A 16656-nucleotide genomic window follows, 5' to 3' on the forward strand; every position below is an offset into this window, starting at 1 on the left:
TCACAGTATCAGCTGCTTCAGATTGCGCTGAATGATCATGTCCTGCACCGAGCCCATTGTAATTTTTAGCAAGTTGGTATCCGTCGCATTGGTGAAATGGCCGTAGATCTCCTTCTCGGGGTTTCGGTTGAGGGCTCGGAACTTGTCCATGAAGTACTTGCTCGCTTGCTTGTAATCGTCTGGCGGGCCTTGGTAGTCGACGAAGCCATGCGCCGTTATCGGGCTCGATGTGATCTTCTCGCGGAAGAGATCCATCTTGTTGAGGAAGAGGATGAGGGCGGATTTGGTGAACCAATGCGAATTCGCGATGGATTCCCACAACATCAGTGCTTCGTTCATTTGATTCTACAGTGATCAGCCTTATTAGTTGTCGCGCTCGTAACCATGGCACTCTCAAATGGAGCTTTTTTTTTTTTCTTAATTAGTGTCCAAACTTACGCCATCTTTGTCTTCGACCAAACATTGATCGTAACCACTAATCGCAACCAGGAACAAAAGGACATTGACATTTTCGAAGCAGTGGATCCACTTCTTTCGCTCGGATCTCTGGCCACCAACATCGAACATTCGGTAGGTCAATTGGCCCAAGTCGAAGATAGTCTCGGTAATACCGGTCGTCCTTAATCGCGATCGCAGCAGATCTTGGTCGGAGGGAACATAATCGGGTGCCCATAGTCGGTCGGCCTCTTCGCAAAAGCTATTCAGGGGGGTTAGCAGTATATTGAAAAGGATGGGCAGGGGACAAACTATGATAAATTGTCGTGAAGTGCATATTCGTTGCCTTTTAAGATGGCTTTTTGCACTCCGCCGTCGGTCCAGAGGGATTTGACCGGCTCAAGATACTCGTGAGGCATAGAATCATGTGCCGATATCTCGATGTCAACCAGAAGCAGCGATTGATTTCTCTACAAACCCAGACATTGTTAATTAACTTATTTATGACGACAGATCTTCGTCGCATGTCATGTCTCGGGACGGCCCAGTAGAACACGTAAGGGGGGGGAGGGGGGAAGGGATCTAGGTTACATACCTCGTTGTCTTTATTTTCGAATTTGATGTTATAATCGGCCATGGCGTCGAAGATGACGCGCAAGGATTGAATGATATTGTTGAACACGACGGGCTTCCATTCCAACTTCTCGGTCTTGCTGAATCCTTGTGCATAGATCAATTTCATCTGCTTGAGCACCGTAGACTTTCCCGACTCGCCGGCACCTAAAGTAAAAAGAAAAAAGTTCCGAGGTTAGATGCAGTGTCCCGCTAAGTTTTTTTTTAAGACATTCTAAACATTGTAGATTTTCTTTTTCTTTTTGAAGGAGATCCCCAGCTACGTACCTAAGAGGAGCAGCTTAACTTCTCTGGACATGCGCTTCTCATCTTGGCGGATGATCTTATCTAGTTCCCGCGATCGAGCATTTCCTTCCTCATTCTTTTTCCGACTGCCAAAACACATGATGGGCGGTGGATATGTCGAGCCTGATAAACCTCCCTAGAACTATGCTGCGAGCGCCCGCGTGTTCATGCAGAAATTGGAGGGGGCAAGCTGCGTCCTGTATGTGTAAAAGTATAGAAAGGAAAAAAAAAAAGCCTAGGTAGATAACTGCGGAAACTATCGCTTGTAGTCTAACAAAGACGTATAAATATAACTTATAACAAGATAAAGAGCGAAAATAAAATATTATTGAGTGAAGATAGCAGAGACTACAGCTTCACAATGACGTGGAAAGGCTAACTCGGGGTTCGAACGAAATGGTTCGGCGAAGGTTGGGCGCGGGGGTCTAAGCCTGGAGCCGACGGGACAGCGCGATCCAGTTGATGGTAGTGAGTAAGAGATAATAACAAAGATTATCTTTTCCAGCGAGGATTTTTCGTGACGAACTATTAACTTGCTTGATGTTCGTGACCTCGAGTTACTCCCTACACACTTTGCCAGAAGAGGGAGGGCAGTTGAGAAGAGAAGACAGAAGAAAAAAAAAAAGGACCTCCAAGTTGTTGCTAGGTACTAGGATTGGTCGGGCAGGCTGGGTTTAACTAATAATGGTTTTCTCGTTTCGAGTCTTCTGGGGATAATAAGACGAAGAGGCGGAACCCTGTCCGGGTGGGCCGGGGTATGGAGAGGCTCGAGCGAAATAGGAAAGGGAGCAGGGGAAAAGGAGCAGAGTAGGAGAAGAGATAAAAAAGGTTGAGATGAGATTGTCGACTTGTAGGGCTTGTAGAAATAGATATGTAATCCCACCTGTCAGCAATGAATGGCAGACCAATTCTTTCTTACTACGCCCTCTAAGCCCTTGATCTTAAGGCAATCCAGTCAATCGGTGTTAGTCATGTATAATGAATGTATGTGTGTTTATTGTAGGTACATTTCATACCTACTTATCACACATACATACATATAGCTATGTATACCTCTTAACTAGGGCAAGCAAAGGAACTGAATGGGAGGGTGACAGTTGAAAACAGAAAAATACCTACAACCAAGCATACAGTGACATACACACACACACATACATGTATGTACTATGTATGTATGTATGATACTGTATGAGAGATACTTTAAGACATGTCATCCATACATAACATACATACCTAGGTAGGTACCTACAATTTACTGTACTTGCTCTCTCTGCCTTGGAAGTTGTTTAATAATTCCTGTTTAAACGTTTAAACTCCTTTCATTCTCATTCTCCTTCCGTTAACTCAAGTGTATAGGTAGGTATGATAATCTTGGTTTCATTCAATTCCAGTTTATTATTGGTAAGGAGACCGGGGAACTGTGCTGGATGTTAGAGATTACCTACCTACATGTAGATACCACCTGGGCAGGCTATGTTAAAGCGCAACAAAACAGAACACTCCAGGCTGTGTAAGTGTCATGTAAGCATCCCATCTCCCATCAATGTACCTAGATAAGTACATCAGCTCCAGGACAATTTGGGGGCGTGCTACATACAGTCAAGCTGTTATGTATGTACATATATTGTATTGAAGTACTACTTACTACGGCATTACATAGCACTCCACCCTAATTTTTTTTAATAACTCGCCAGGTGATTTTCCATTTACGAGTGTCCCTTGTAGTTGTGGGGATGGAAGCATGGCCATGGATGCTCGAAACCGCTACTAGATGGAGCTCATTTATTAAGGCCTCCTTTCTAGGGATATGTATGTAGGAGCTTACAATGCATTATAGCATCTCGTGAAATGCCACGCGACATTATTTAAGGCGAGCCAACCAACATAAGTCAATACTTCTTTATTGTTGCAGAATGTAACCCTACATGTGTGTATACCTTGGATACATACATGTAACTGCTAACTTGAAAGTGCTATCAATAGATATGTATATAGTATGTAGGTATTAGTATGTAGGTATTAGTATGTAGGTATTAGTATGTAGGTATTGTACATATGTCAATATGTATGTATGATCTAATGATAAATAGAGTTTCCAAGAGTCGGTCTTTAAAGTCTAGGTAGATCAATGATACAGGGTACTACCTAGGGTAGGTAAACAGTACTAGGTAATAATAAATACTCACATGCTTAGAATAAGGTTACGTCAACAGAAACCGTTGAATCTTATCAACTAAAATCGAACATCTCATATATTTACATACATATGTACATACAAACAAGCACACATACATACATACATACATACATACATACATACTTGCATATGTAGGTACAGGCACTTGCTTTATTTGTTCTTTATGCTCCGGGCCTTTCAATGTTGGGCGTCGATCAAAACGGCCTTAGAACCCACAGAAGACAAAAGAAAGAACTGCGAAAAAAGAAAAAAGAAAAATCAACGACTTTATTGAGCAAGAGCAAGCAAGAGCAGGGCCTAGTTGCGCCGGAATAGTACCTACATACGTAGTACGAATACAGGGATAGGGGAACAGATGCCGCAGGTAGGGTTCGCAACTCGAGACATTAAGCTGGTCATCATTCAAAACATTTGAATCTCCCATTTTATTTAACTACATATGTACCTAACCTAGGGTAGTCAATTGCATAGGAGAAGCTCGAGAGGTTCCCACTTATGTATGCTAGTATGTTACCAGGTACTATGTAATATCCTTGTCCGACATTAGGACTAATAACATTGAACATGAATGTAGTTACTAGGGATGTATGTACGTATGTACATCCGCACTACATGAGGTATGTAATAGTACATAGGCTCTTTGCTATGCATGTAATGCATATGTACTCAGTGCTGCTAGCAAAGTATGGTACTAATAACTATGTATTGTACATGTATCACCACTGCACCACACCGAACCAAATAACTATCAGCCGTTGATTATGCGATGCGACATAGTTGGATCATCTTGGATGTATTTATTCTATGCAATAATACTATGCCGTAATATGCTGTCAGAAATTTCAATGTGGGAGTTGCGAGTGCCATGTGGTGTCAGCCGCCACCGCTCTCCCTTGAGTACAAGATATCTCACGCCCTTGCTCGTACTAGCCCGTACCCATGCCCATTGATGCCCATGCCCAAGGCCGGGCCGTCATCCACGAACGTGCAACCCTGGTGATTGTCAATACTACAACTTAACTTATGTAACACACGCACATAACCTACCTACCTACCTAACACTAGTGTACCTAAGCACATATCCTACCTAACATAGGGTAGCTTGCGGAGTCTCTCCAGAATCCAGACGTCTTCTTTCTTTTTTCTCTTTACGAACCGGATGATTGTTTTCTTCTAGTCGCAGATCAATAAGCACGCTAGTAGAGATACCTATGTAGGTATATATGCACCGAGTTAGAGTAAAAAGATGCTAGTGGCCAATCGAAAGTTGGCGGGACTGATGCCTCCTAGAGGCTCCTACAGACCAAAACTGCCAGGGCTGCCTGGCCGGGGGCTAGCCTAAAGGATTAAAGTTAGGAAGTTCCTAACGCCCGCATGTCATTCATTCATTCATAGGGGAAAAAACGTGGCTAAAGGTGGAGTATCTGGCACAGACAGGCTATGCTAGCCGAAGAAGTCCTGGTACTAACCACCTCCAGGGCTGTCTATGATTCTATGTGCAATACATTTGTACCCAGTACCTTACTTTGCCGGTGGTCTACAATCATGTAACTTCCAAGGTTCCAAGCTTAGCTTGGGAAGCTCGTGTCACCCTTAATATAGTTCAAAGTTAATTACCACGCTAGGTTAGTACCTCAATTGTAAGTAGCCCTAGAGATACGAATAAGAACTACGTACATACATACATATTTGATGCGATACCAGTGAGGAGGATTGTTTTAATTTTGTATGAACCTTGATATGAAAAAATAAAATAAGATAAAATAAAAAAAAATACAAGAATTGAATTCTGAGGGGAAGTGGAGGAGGGGTTTACCATTTTCATTCATTTCAAAGTTACCTTACCCTACCTAGGTCGGTAGGTATCTTCATTTTATTCTATTTAATAGTTGGAATCAACCCTCCCAAGGACTGGGGAGTAAGTAGTTAATGCGCTTCGGCGTAACTTCGAAAACCGTCGACCGCCAATTTGCCTACGTACGACGTACGATATATACGTCCTCACCTACATACCTACTGTACAATACAAACTACACTACAGTCACTACTTGCGAGCTACATGTAGTTACTAATTATAAACATGCGGTCACCGAGAGACGTTGAATTAAAAAGGATCTCACCTACATACACGTGCTGCGACAAGGAGCGGGCAGACCTAGTTACCGCCGCTTCGCCCATCAACCACAATCATAAAATCCCTGGTTCAGACATTCCCAAGCGCCGCGACTCAAATCGTAAAAAAAACTGTCGGTATCAAGTCCAGTCGGAAAATCGTGAGTCCACTACCATGGAACAAGTTTATCTATCAAGTTTCCAGTTCTCTTGAGGGTTGGCACGGTTACTGCCCGGATGTTTGCCATCGATATAATATATCTCAATACCCGATAATTACCCCGTACCCGAGCAGTCAAGCAAGGTCAATATTCCAACGAATGCCTTACCGGTTTTGTCTTGTCATACCAACTGTAGCATAGTACACTTTGGCCCTAAGAAAGGGATTACAGATGTCTTACTTTGAGCTCCAGCTAGTTACTAGCTACCTATCCCAAATGATCCGATTACGGTGTAATCGAATAGAGCCTCGCTAACTAATCCCTTCTGCCCACTCACTCCCATCGCGTTGGAAGGATCAAAGGAACCTAAGATCTACAGAAGCCACACGAGCATGTCCAACGAATTACAGAATGTGTCCCTAGTATTGTCTTACTCTAGAAGGCCGCCCACCCACTACGACGACGACGTAAGTCAGGAAGGATTTCAAGCCTTGCCTCTCTATTACCACCACTGTCCGGAGCATGAGGAATTCCCTGGCTGCTATTGGCTGTAAGCGCTGCTGTGCCGGCCCCCATACATGCCGATTTATGCCGCAGTCGTGCATATCTGCCATCATCTCCAAATGCAACCATCCCATGTTCTAAAGGCAGTGGTAGTAGATATATGTAGCTCTAAGCAGTTCCAGGCATGTTTTTTTTTTTTTTTTTTTTTTTTTTTTTTACCTTAGTCTGTCGGGGCCCTTTCTACTTTGTGTGGGTAGTTGAACGCGGCACCGATCGAGGTATAGTAGTTAGGCGTTGAAGGTTTTTATCGGACCGCCGAGTTACGGTGGTGAATCATGAACAGATGGGAACCCAGGTAACACTGACTCAAGCCATTGTTACGCTATCACGTTTGTAGGTATAACTAACTACATACATACATGCCCGGGCAGCTTTGAATACATGCTGGTAGGTTAGGTAGTTACATAGTCCCTCTTTGGCTTACGCCTCGAAGCGGCCGATTGAGGGATCTATGGAATCTGCTCGGTAGTTTGTGGGGCTTATGCAACTACCTCATGCACAATACAATATAATACATAGGACATCTAGAAACATTCAAGTTAGGAACTTTGATGGCCGAACAGCCTAAGCTAGATATGTACATGCTGCATAATACAGATATCTGCCCGTTTTACCAGAAAGAATTATACCCAAACTACGATAGTACCTAGGTATATGATACTACTACACCAGCATAATACCCCTCTATGTAGGTACATAGGTAACGACCAAGGCTATTATTTCTCTATTTCCAGAATTTGTGACAGCAGTACCTCATATCTACAATAGATACCCACCTAACCTAGGCAGTCACCACCTCCGCCTAGATAACAGTGTAATAGCAGTCCTACCAGACGCTTACATCATATCATGTAAGCCAATACAGGTAGCGTGCCCAGGTATGTATGTATGTATGTATGTATGTGCGACCCAACAGCCTTTCTCCAATGGCTGACGGGCCCCCTACGCCAGGATGTCAACGGGAGTGCCCGGATACATAAGTAGGTATGTAAGCTATCCGTTCCAACTGTGCTTCCGTTGCTTATCTTAACCCCAAGGCCTTCAGTAATACATATAGTTACATGTTACTTACCTAGAGTCTAGTAGTAACAGTAGTAGTCATCGAACGGCTGTTACGCACATACATAGTAACCAGCTCGCTGTTCTGAGGTACTGCCTACATATATATGTAGGTAGGTAGGTAGGTAGGTAGGTAGGTAGGTAGGTAGGTGCCTATGGTAGGTAACCGATCTTATGGTAAGCACGTTCCCTGGCCCCGGCTGCATCTTTTACGTGTAGATGTGTGTTACATCAAGCTGGCTTACTTACCTAGGTACCTAGGCATCATCTAGCTACATACATAGGTAAATATCTTAGGTATCTACTTACATACCTAGTAGGCATATATATCTATACATATGTATGTACCTACCTACTGCATTTCCATCGATGTACAAATTCAACACACTACACGTGTAGTATGTATACTACATGTACGTCCCTATGCAATCCCGGGGAACATCAAAGTTAAACCCAAAAAAAAAAAGGGGGGGGGGGGAAGGGAAAGAAAAAAATAAAACGACAGTTGCGCGGCTCGCTCGGCGCATTAGCCTGCCTACCCGCGTCATACATAAACACCTTTCTACAGTACCTGTAGATATATATAGCATCGGCATTCTTCAACACCACGAGGAATTTTAAAGCTTAGGTACCTACCTAGGGTATCCACCTCCTTCCTTACCTATGTACCTGCCTAGGTTAGGCCGGTAAGTAGGTACCTACGAGTTGCTTACATAGATAGGGACCTAGGTTAGGTACGTACGCATCTATTGTAGTTGTGTAGGTAGGTAGGTAGTGACATAAGGGGGGGGCAGTAGGCATGTATGTAGCTACTATATATATGTCACGGGGGGAGTTAAGATGTATGTATGTATGTATGTATGCATAGACATCGATTTCCAAATGCCCATATATAAAATGCCTGCCTGTCTGTCCGCCTGCTTTTCGTACCTACCTAGCATACTATACATCCGAAGATGCATGCTGCTCGTAGACCGTCATGCGTCTGCCTTCCTCTTCCACTGCATCATCGGAATCTACCTACCTACAGATGGAATAGGCATTAGTGCGCTCAGGTCCCTACCTATATATATTACCAAATACCCAGGTGACCACCTAGTAGACACGCAGGCAGAACTTTCTTTCCAATGGCCCTCCAACATGCCCCATACCTAGAGCTACCGTAGGTACCTAGGTAGGAAGCTGTCGTCCTCTCGAAAGCTAGGTGCTAACCTAGCTACCTAGCTATCTAGCCCTAAGGCGGCGGTATGGGGTATGGGGGGATGTGACATTGGATACCTACCTACCTATCTGCGCGTTCCGTTCCATCTAATTACCTAACTACCTGCCTAACCAACCACTTAGCATCGTCCATCACCGGATTATACATCCATACCTACCTACCTACCTACCTACCTAAGTAAACAAACAAACAAACAAACAAACAAACAAGCAGAACCACATGCAGACCGGCTCCCTACGGTACCAGTAAGGAAGGGATTTGCCACTTACATACCTACATACCTACCTAGCACCTATCTAGACAGAGGTAGCTTAACTAGGTAGGTATGTTAGCAGCCTCGTTACAAGCTTAGGTGCCTACCTACCTAACGACTCAGAAAGCTTCTCGATGCTAAAGGTGAGTACCTAGGTTAGGTAGGTGGGTAACCTGGAACTGACGGCACACAAGTAGGATGCCTCTAGGCCAGTCTTTTAACTTTTAAACCCCCCTGACGTGCAATTCTTCTTTCTCGCTTTCCATGTAAATACCTGTCCAGGTGCCTTTTTAACTAAACCCACTAAGCACGCCCCCTTTCTCTCTTAAAGTAATAACCTAGAAAGTGAAGGGATTTACATCCATCTCAAAACAAAGCACGCACATAAGAGGGATGAGTATGAGTTCGATTAGAAACAGTACACATACCTACTCGCCTCTCTCACACCAAACGGGAGAGAAGAACAAACCATTATGAAGAAAGATTACGGGAGAAACCAGTTCAAGTAGGTATACGATCGCGTAAGCCCGTATTTGTATTTCAACAGGTATGAATTTTTTTTATCTTAGTGACCTAATGAACCTCTATGACAACCATGACGCAAGCTTCAATAAAGTGAAAATAAAACCTCGCAAAACCTTCGTCGATTGCATATTTCCATCCCAAATCCGATTCCTTCACTCGCCGTGTCTATTGAAGGGCTTGTGCTGCGAAAGTGGGCAGAACGAAGCTCGCCTTGTGGATCTCGGCGTTGTAGTACTTGCAGAGACGGGCCTCCTCCTCGGGGGACCAGGAGCGCAGGGGCTTCTTAACATCGCGGCCCTCCTCCTTGCAGCACACCATGAATCCGATCTGGCCAGATGGGTAGGTGGGGATCGTCGTGTAGGCGTACTCAGCCACAGGGAAGACTTCCCGGCAGTCCTTCTTCAGCTTAGCAATTAGTGGCAAGTGAAGCCATTGGTTCTCGGCTGTGGTAGTATATGGTTAGCAAGCAACATTCTTCAGTAAAACAAGGGGCCCGGTTCTAAATTCAAAGAGAAATATCTAATAGAAAAACATGACTGAGTTCTATAGGGTAGTGGATGATGAAAGGTGGTGGGGGGAGAGAGAGAGGGAGGAAATTGATGCCGGGGCTGGATAAGGAGATGGAGATGTAGTGTAGACAAAGGGAACACTTAGTAGAGAGAAGTGAGGAGATCTCGAAGGACACAGCCCAGCAGTAGACAGCCCATGGTCGACCCTTTTAGGAAATTAGAGTTGTTTAAGAACAACCAGGCGAGTTCAGTGCCTTTATCCAATACCACACTCTCGAACTTTTGCCTGATATAAAGGAGACGTACAACCTTGGGTGGTGATGACGCCGCCGGGTCGGAGAGCATCGTATAGTAGCTGGAAGTACGACTTCTGGAACAGACTCTCGGCAGGACCCTCAGGGTCTGACGAGTCCGTAATGATGACATCGAAGGCGTTCTTGTAGGCATCCAGGAACTTGAAACCGTCCCCGACGTGCACCTTCACCTTTGGGTGCTTGAAACCCTCAGCCATTCCAGGCAAGTATTGCTTGGAGAGGCGGATGACGGCCTTATGCAATCATTGGAGAATTAGCCATCCATATTCTATAAAGGACAGGCTTAAGAGCAGGGGAGAGGGACGGCAATACCTCGTCAATATCGCAGAGAGTAGCCTCCTCAATGCACTCGTGCTTGACGACTTCACGCAAGACACCACCATCACCACCACCAATGACCAGCACCTTCTTGGGGTTGGGATGGGAGTTCATGGCTAGGTGTGTGATCATCTCTTGGTACGAGAACTCATCCCGCTCAGTGCATTGGATCACCTTGTCTAGAACAAGGACAGTACCATAGTTGGTAGACTCAAAAATGAGTACATCTTGGTACTGGCTCTTCTCGTGGTGTAGCACCTTCTTTACCTTCAGAGTCATGGCTTGGCCTATAATAAGAACCCAGACACTTGATTAGAACCAGTTACTTGTGTTATTACCCTGTGGCATGTCCAGCCGACAGTGGGAAAGGGACATCGTCCTCACTCACCGGGCCACATCTCAGAGATTTCTCTGAACCAGCCATCTGTAATATTGTTAGTGGAAGTGATATCATATAATGCAGTTGCAATGCGTCTGAAATGAGAGTGAAATATGACTGCAGAAGGGAAGATAGTGGCTTGATACGTAGATGTCTATTACATCATTGTATAAAGTAGCTATTATGATGTGTAAAGAGTAATAGTTATAGTGATAACCCAAGTATCAATATGAGTAAGGGGGGGATGGGACTGAGACATTCTCTCATCCATCACAACCTTGAGCACCTAAGTACACATTATATGGCTTCATGAAAACGTACCCTTGATGGTCTCGTGAGTGATTTCACCAGACATTTTCGGGTCTGTAAATAAGGAACGTCGCTGGCTGGACAGTGAAAGGGTATTGATATGGTTGGGTTTAGAAGTCTGAACCGTTTTCCTACAATGATAAGATTTGAAAGAGGAGGTTGTAGTTTTAAATCGTAGCAGAATCTTGTAAAACTTGGACGGCGAATTATATTGCCTTTTCCAGATCATAGCACAAGGAAAATTTTGCACTTGAGGGAAAAAAATAAAAAATAAAAAAATACATTTCCAAGGTTATTATCACCTAATCACTCAATCACCCAACCTATCACAGTCCACCCAGGTAATCGGGGTAGGTACATCCATTACACATTACGTCGATGTTTTTAATGTTAGTGCTAAATCCTATCTACCTACCCACCCTCCTAGGGTAGTTCTTGCCGTGCATCTATGGCCTGTTAAGTACGGATAGGTGCTATTTAGTACACTGTACTATACTACTAGGTACTGCACATGCACGTAACAGGCTTGCAAACTCCTCATTTAATGCACGAAATGCGGCTAAAACCTCCATCGGTAACCAACATCACTACTAGTAGGCACCATCATGATAGTACCCATATGGTCTTGTTCCATTTAATATGTACATATTAGGTATGTAATTGGGCAACTACCTACTTCATTAAAAGGGGTCATTGGGCACCATTACAACTTTGAACCTCAAGTTGACCAAGGTAGACTCCAGGTACATGCGGCTCCAGGTAGACTGACTCCATCTTCATTAACGCAAATCGTGTTTTTCTCCTTTTAACTCCATTACACATGTGGACATGACAATGCAGAAACCGGTTCCCTTCTCTTAAAAATTCCTATGCTCAACGCACCCCGATGTGTTTTTTTTTTATTACGTAGGCACTCTCAAAAGAGAGGACACTACAGAGCAATACAATCAACAATGTTATACTTTAGTATACCCTCTCCGTCCCGTACTCCTGTCGGATCTCCATAACTGAAAAATGAAAGAACAGTCTACTTCTTGTTGGCACTCTTGTTGGCCTCCAACACACCAACCAACTCATGTGCCATATCTGGCTTCTTGACTTGCAAAACCCACGTCTCCAAACCGGAACCCGTGTCCTTTGCTGCCACAAAGTTCACCGTTTTATCCTTGGCAGTATACTCCACGTCAGAGAGGACCGCCTTGTTCATGGCGATATGACCTCTTGGCTCTGCACGTAGTAAAACTCGAATTGTTCCATTGCTCTTGTTCTTCAAAACACGAAGGGGTCCCACACCTTGAGTAGACCATGGCGACTTCCGTTCCTCTTCATCATCACTTCCCTTGATGATCGGCACATATTTGATGGCCTTGGCTCGCACCTCGTGCAAAAGAATCTCGTCTTCCTCGCCTGGTCCAACTTCCGTGAGCGAAATCTGCTCCTGAGGGGCTTCGTTGTCTTCGTTCTGAGTCTGCGGTTCTGGTGTACCGCCTACTGGGGTGGTTCCTATACTAGAGGGCGCAGGGAACGGCGAGTCTAGGCGTGTTAGTATCATAATAAGACTTTAATAGTATTAATACAGATTACTGACTACCTCTCGAGGATGCCCCTGCACCACCTTGTAAGAAGCTACCAAAACTTGCCGAAGCAGACGGAGTGGGCTTAGGTGCAAATGGGTTTGGGCTGTTTTGGTTCGGCGTGGCCTGCGTAAAGCTGAAGCTAGGACCCGCATTTCCTCCGTTGGTCGATGCTCCGAAGAGTGCATTTCCTTGACTGACAGGGGCTGGGGCTGGAGTAGATGGCGTCTGCTGGCCAAACGTGAAACTGGCAGATAGGGCTGGCGTCGAAAGGTTGTTGTTACCGAACATTGGTGCCGATGGCGTTGCGCTTGAGGCAGCAAACGGATTATTGAAGGATTGGCCATTACCTCCAGCAGTGAAGGTAAAGCTAGTGCCAGTATCCGTGGTGCCTTGGCCGAAATTGAATGAGCTTGGTGCACTTACGCTTGGTGCAGAGCTTCCAAACGCAAAATCGGTCTTCATAGGATCAGCAGCAGTGGGCTGAGGTGTGTTGGAAATACCACCGAATATCATGGGTGGTGCAGGCGACTGCGACGTTCTTGTGTTTGAAGGTGCAGCTTGGGCTCCAAATATCATTGGTGGTGCTGGCGACTGCGAGGTTCTAGTTGCCGGAGGTGGTTGAGATTGAGCTCCGAAGCTGAATATATTTGTATTCGCAGTCGCGGGCTCAACCTTATGCTGGGTATTGAACATGCTCGTCGAGGGCGAATTACTACCGAACATCGGGGGCGCTGCCGTGGTGGTAGGCTCGCTCTCGAACGGGCTCCTTCCACCGCTCTTGGCGCCAAAGAGGTTCGTTGAAGTAGCTGGAGCCGAATTGTCACCAAATAAAGAGGAGCCTGTTGTGTTCTGGACAGGTTTGGATATTTCCGACCCAAATATTGGCTTGGCTGGAGTCGCACTGGGTGTGTTGGTTCCCTGGTTGAACGAAATGCTGGGCTTATTCGCCTCATTTTTAGTTTCTGATTTTGAGCTACCGAATGTGAAGCTGGCAGAAGGATTCTTGATCGGTCTGTCAAATACTGACTTCGCGGTGCTGGAGCCATTAATTTTCGTCTTATCTTCGCCGAACAGAGCAGATGCTTTAGAAGCTCCAGATCCACCAAATAATGTCGAACTACCAACGCTCCCATTCTCTTTGGATTCAGTTGGCTTGATGCTCTGGCCAAACAACGAAGGGGGTTGGCTTGCATTGACTGTGCTGGCTGTCGAAGCACCAAAGATAGAAGGAGTGGGATTCTGAGCAACTGGTGTCTTTTCAGTGATCGCTTGAGATGCGGTGTTGTTGGTGGTCGTTGAAGCAGCGTCAAGGGTACTCTTCGAGTCATTTTTAGTGGCGGAAGAGGTAGTCTCGTTTGCCTTTCCAACACCCCCGAACAATGAATTAGTAGCAGGTGTACCGAATATGCTGGAAGATCCAGAGGCCAAGTTTTGTCCTGTGAAGACAGGTTTGGCGGCGCCATCGGATTTTGGCTTGAACATATCAGATGCATTTTCATTGTTAGACGAGCCGAATAGTGATGAACCGGATGGCTGGAATGTAGTTTTCGCTGGGGCATTGGCTCCAAATAGGGCTGCGGGCGTCTTCGCCGTTGGCGCATTATCAGACTTGTTATTAGACTCCGTCGTAGAAACCACGGCTGGGGTTTTTGGTGCCTCGGACGCTGGCGGACCAAAAGATATTGGGGTTGTGGCCGCATTAAATGTGTAGTCACCGGGTTGCTTAGCTGGTGTCTTGCTCGGTTCATTTTTAATGACAGGCTGTTGAACAGGGGCGGGGGCATCAGGTTCTTCTATACTAGCTGTAGCACGGAGTGGCTGCCCGTCAGACCCTACTTGAACTCGCCCAAAGAGGCCGCCCTTCGAAGTAAGATCATTGCTTGGCTTAGAAAAGCTATTGAATATGTTGGTAGGACCAGTACTTGGTTTGGGCGTAGTAAATAAAGCTGAGCCACTCTGAGCCGAAGGGGTGAATGTGCTGACGGTATCAGCAACATTAGCTCGTTTATTTGGCGGTGTCTGCTCATCACCGGCTTCCTGGTCCTCATTATCTTCTAATTCTGACTCAGTGTCACCCTCGTCAGGATTGCCGTTCTCGTTACCACTACTATTCGCAGAACTTCCGGAGAGGTAGCTGAAGATATTGCTACCGGTCTTTGCTGGCGTAGCCTCGAAGGAGCCATTAGCGAGTACGGACCCAGTGGCATCACGACCATTGGAAGTATTGGCCGGAGTGGGCTTTAGTCCGTTTGAGGTTCCTGCGAAGGGATTCGATTTGGCGGCCAGGTTCAGGTTATCGCTCGACTTCTGGGCTCCGAAGGGGGCCAAGGGAGCTCGCTTGAGAGGGGAGGTGTTGCTGCTTTGCGACTTGTTGAGAAAACTCTCAAACTTCGACTTTGCGGCGGATGAGGCAGGCTTTTGAATCTTGTTTGGTTGGTTCTCATCAGGCTCGTCTGTTTCGTCCATTTTGCGCTTGCTCTTTTTAAAGGGGGCGGGTCCCGTAAGCGAAGCATCCACTGGTTCCTGAGCCACATTTCGTCGCTTATTCTGGTTGGCAGTAGACGCCATGAGGGTGTTATCCTTCAGGACTAAGTCATCTTCGGCCTTCCTCTTCGTCGATGTACTAGTGTTCAGCCCGCTAGGACGACGGATAGATTTAACCGGAGAGCCCGCTGCAGTGGATGTATTACTCTCTGTTTCCGGTTGGATGTCTGGTAGGTTGTGGAGAGATCTCCATCTTTTGAGCACTTCCTCGGACGGCTTCACATTCTTGAATTCGTAGAGCCCATATCGTAGCATGATCAAACCCCTGCTCTTCTCATACTCTTTTGCGAAGTTCATAATGTTCAACTTCCAATCCTTCTTGGCGAAGATTTCATTAGCAGCATACTTCAATCTTCGCAAATCGAGAATACAGAAGAACTGTCGTCGTTGAAGATCATCGAAATTCGCAGGACATTTGTGAGCGAGGAACTGATCGGCATAGATGGTGCCGGTGCGAGTAGGATCGTCAGGGACTTCTTTGGATAAAGCTTCGCCGGACAAGTCAGGATCTGGGGAGGGGATTCTCAACTTGAAAGGCTCAGTTGAGGGGATATTCGACATGCCACCATGGGCACTCTTCTGAGCATACTTTCGAGGCGACATTCGCGAGGCATCTGCAGGGATACTCGGCGCGAATTTAGTGGTACGAGCGGACTGTGGAGTAGAAGTGCGAAAAAGATCGCGACCATAGGACGAAACAGGCGCAAGTTTGCCGGTAACCTGAGTAGTACGCGTAGCACGCGCAGGAGAAGGTTTGTTCATGGGAACAAGTGATGATCGAAACCTGTTCGCTGAAGCGGATCGGAAGGGCGTGGAACCCTGTTGACCCGGGCGAGGGCGAGGCTTTAGAGGCGTAGAATCCATCGTGCGATATTCTTTGAAGAATGTATTGCGATTATGATGGTATTTGTATTTGTGTAAATTAAGTGTAATGGTTGAATGATCGATTGTTGGAGGGAGGAATATGGCGCGAAAAGATGTAGATGATGATGGACGCGTCTTAGGGTGTCTTGGGAAGACGGGGTTAAGGCTGGGAATTGCCGACTGCGACTAGATGATGGGATGACAATGAAGAGAAAACAAAAGTAAAGAAAATGTCGAGCCTAAAAGGCAAGATCTCTGTAGCTTTCAAAAAGGCATTGACATGCAAACAATTGAAATGAATCAATCCGAATAATCGGCGACTTTTTTGGTCTTGTTGATGATAGTTGAAGATCCTCGATGACCTTGACGGAGGATAAAGTAACAAGGATGGGAAGT

The 16656-nt window shown here is 45.6% G+C and overlaps 2 protein-coding genes across 2 annotated transcripts; both read right to left on the reverse strand.

Moving 5' to 3' along the window:
* Positions 1-1453, reverse strand: GGS25DRAFT_515180 (G protein alpha subunit; the record flags this gene model as incomplete). Its single annotated transcript, XM_049263056.1, has 5 exons — positions 1-345; positions 439-697; positions 748-905; positions 1031-1215; positions 1336-1453. The coding sequence occupies 5 exons, from the start codon at positions 1451-1453 to the stop codon at positions 1-3; spliced, it is 1065 nt and encodes a 354-aa protein (XP_049114910.1).
* A 7943-nt stretch (positions 1454-9396) lies between these two features.
* GGS25DRAFT_500275 (spermidine synthase) lies at positions 9397-11556 on the reverse strand. The gene is made up of 5 exons (XM_049261850.1): positions 11288-11556; positions 10976-11011; positions 10582-10874; positions 10265-10502; positions 9397-9889 (listed from the first exon to the last, which is right to left on the reverse strand). The coding sequence occupies exons 1-5, from the start codon at positions 11502-11504 to the stop codon at positions 9612-9614; spliced, it is 1062 nt and encodes a 353-aa protein (XP_049114911.1). The 5' UTR covers positions 11505-11556; the 3' UTR covers positions 9397-9611.
* Between the last annotated feature and the right edge of the window lie 5100 nt (positions 11557-16656).

This window comes from Hypoxylon fragiforme, assembly GCF_022984875.1.
Source record: "Hypoxylon fragiforme strain CBS 206.31 chromosome Unknown GGS25scaffold_7, whole genome shotgun sequence".
NCBI classification, from domain to species: domain Eukaryota; kingdom Fungi; phylum Ascomycota; class Sordariomycetes; order Xylariales; family Hypoxylaceae; genus Hypoxylon; species Hypoxylon fragiforme.

Coding starts and splice junctions, on each gene's coding strand:
- GGS25DRAFT_500275 (XM_049261850.1), bottom strand. CDS start 11,504: ATGATCTGGAAAAGGCAATATAATTCGCCGTCCAAGTTTTACAAGATT. Junction 11,012..11,287: donor CACTCACGAGACCATCAAGG/GTACGTTTTCAT, acceptor ACAATATTACAG/ATGGCTGGTTCAGAGAAATC. Junction 10,503..10,581: donor CTCTCTGCGATATTGACGAG/GTATTGCCGTCC, acceptor TGATTGCATAAG/GCCGTCATCCGCCTCTCCAA.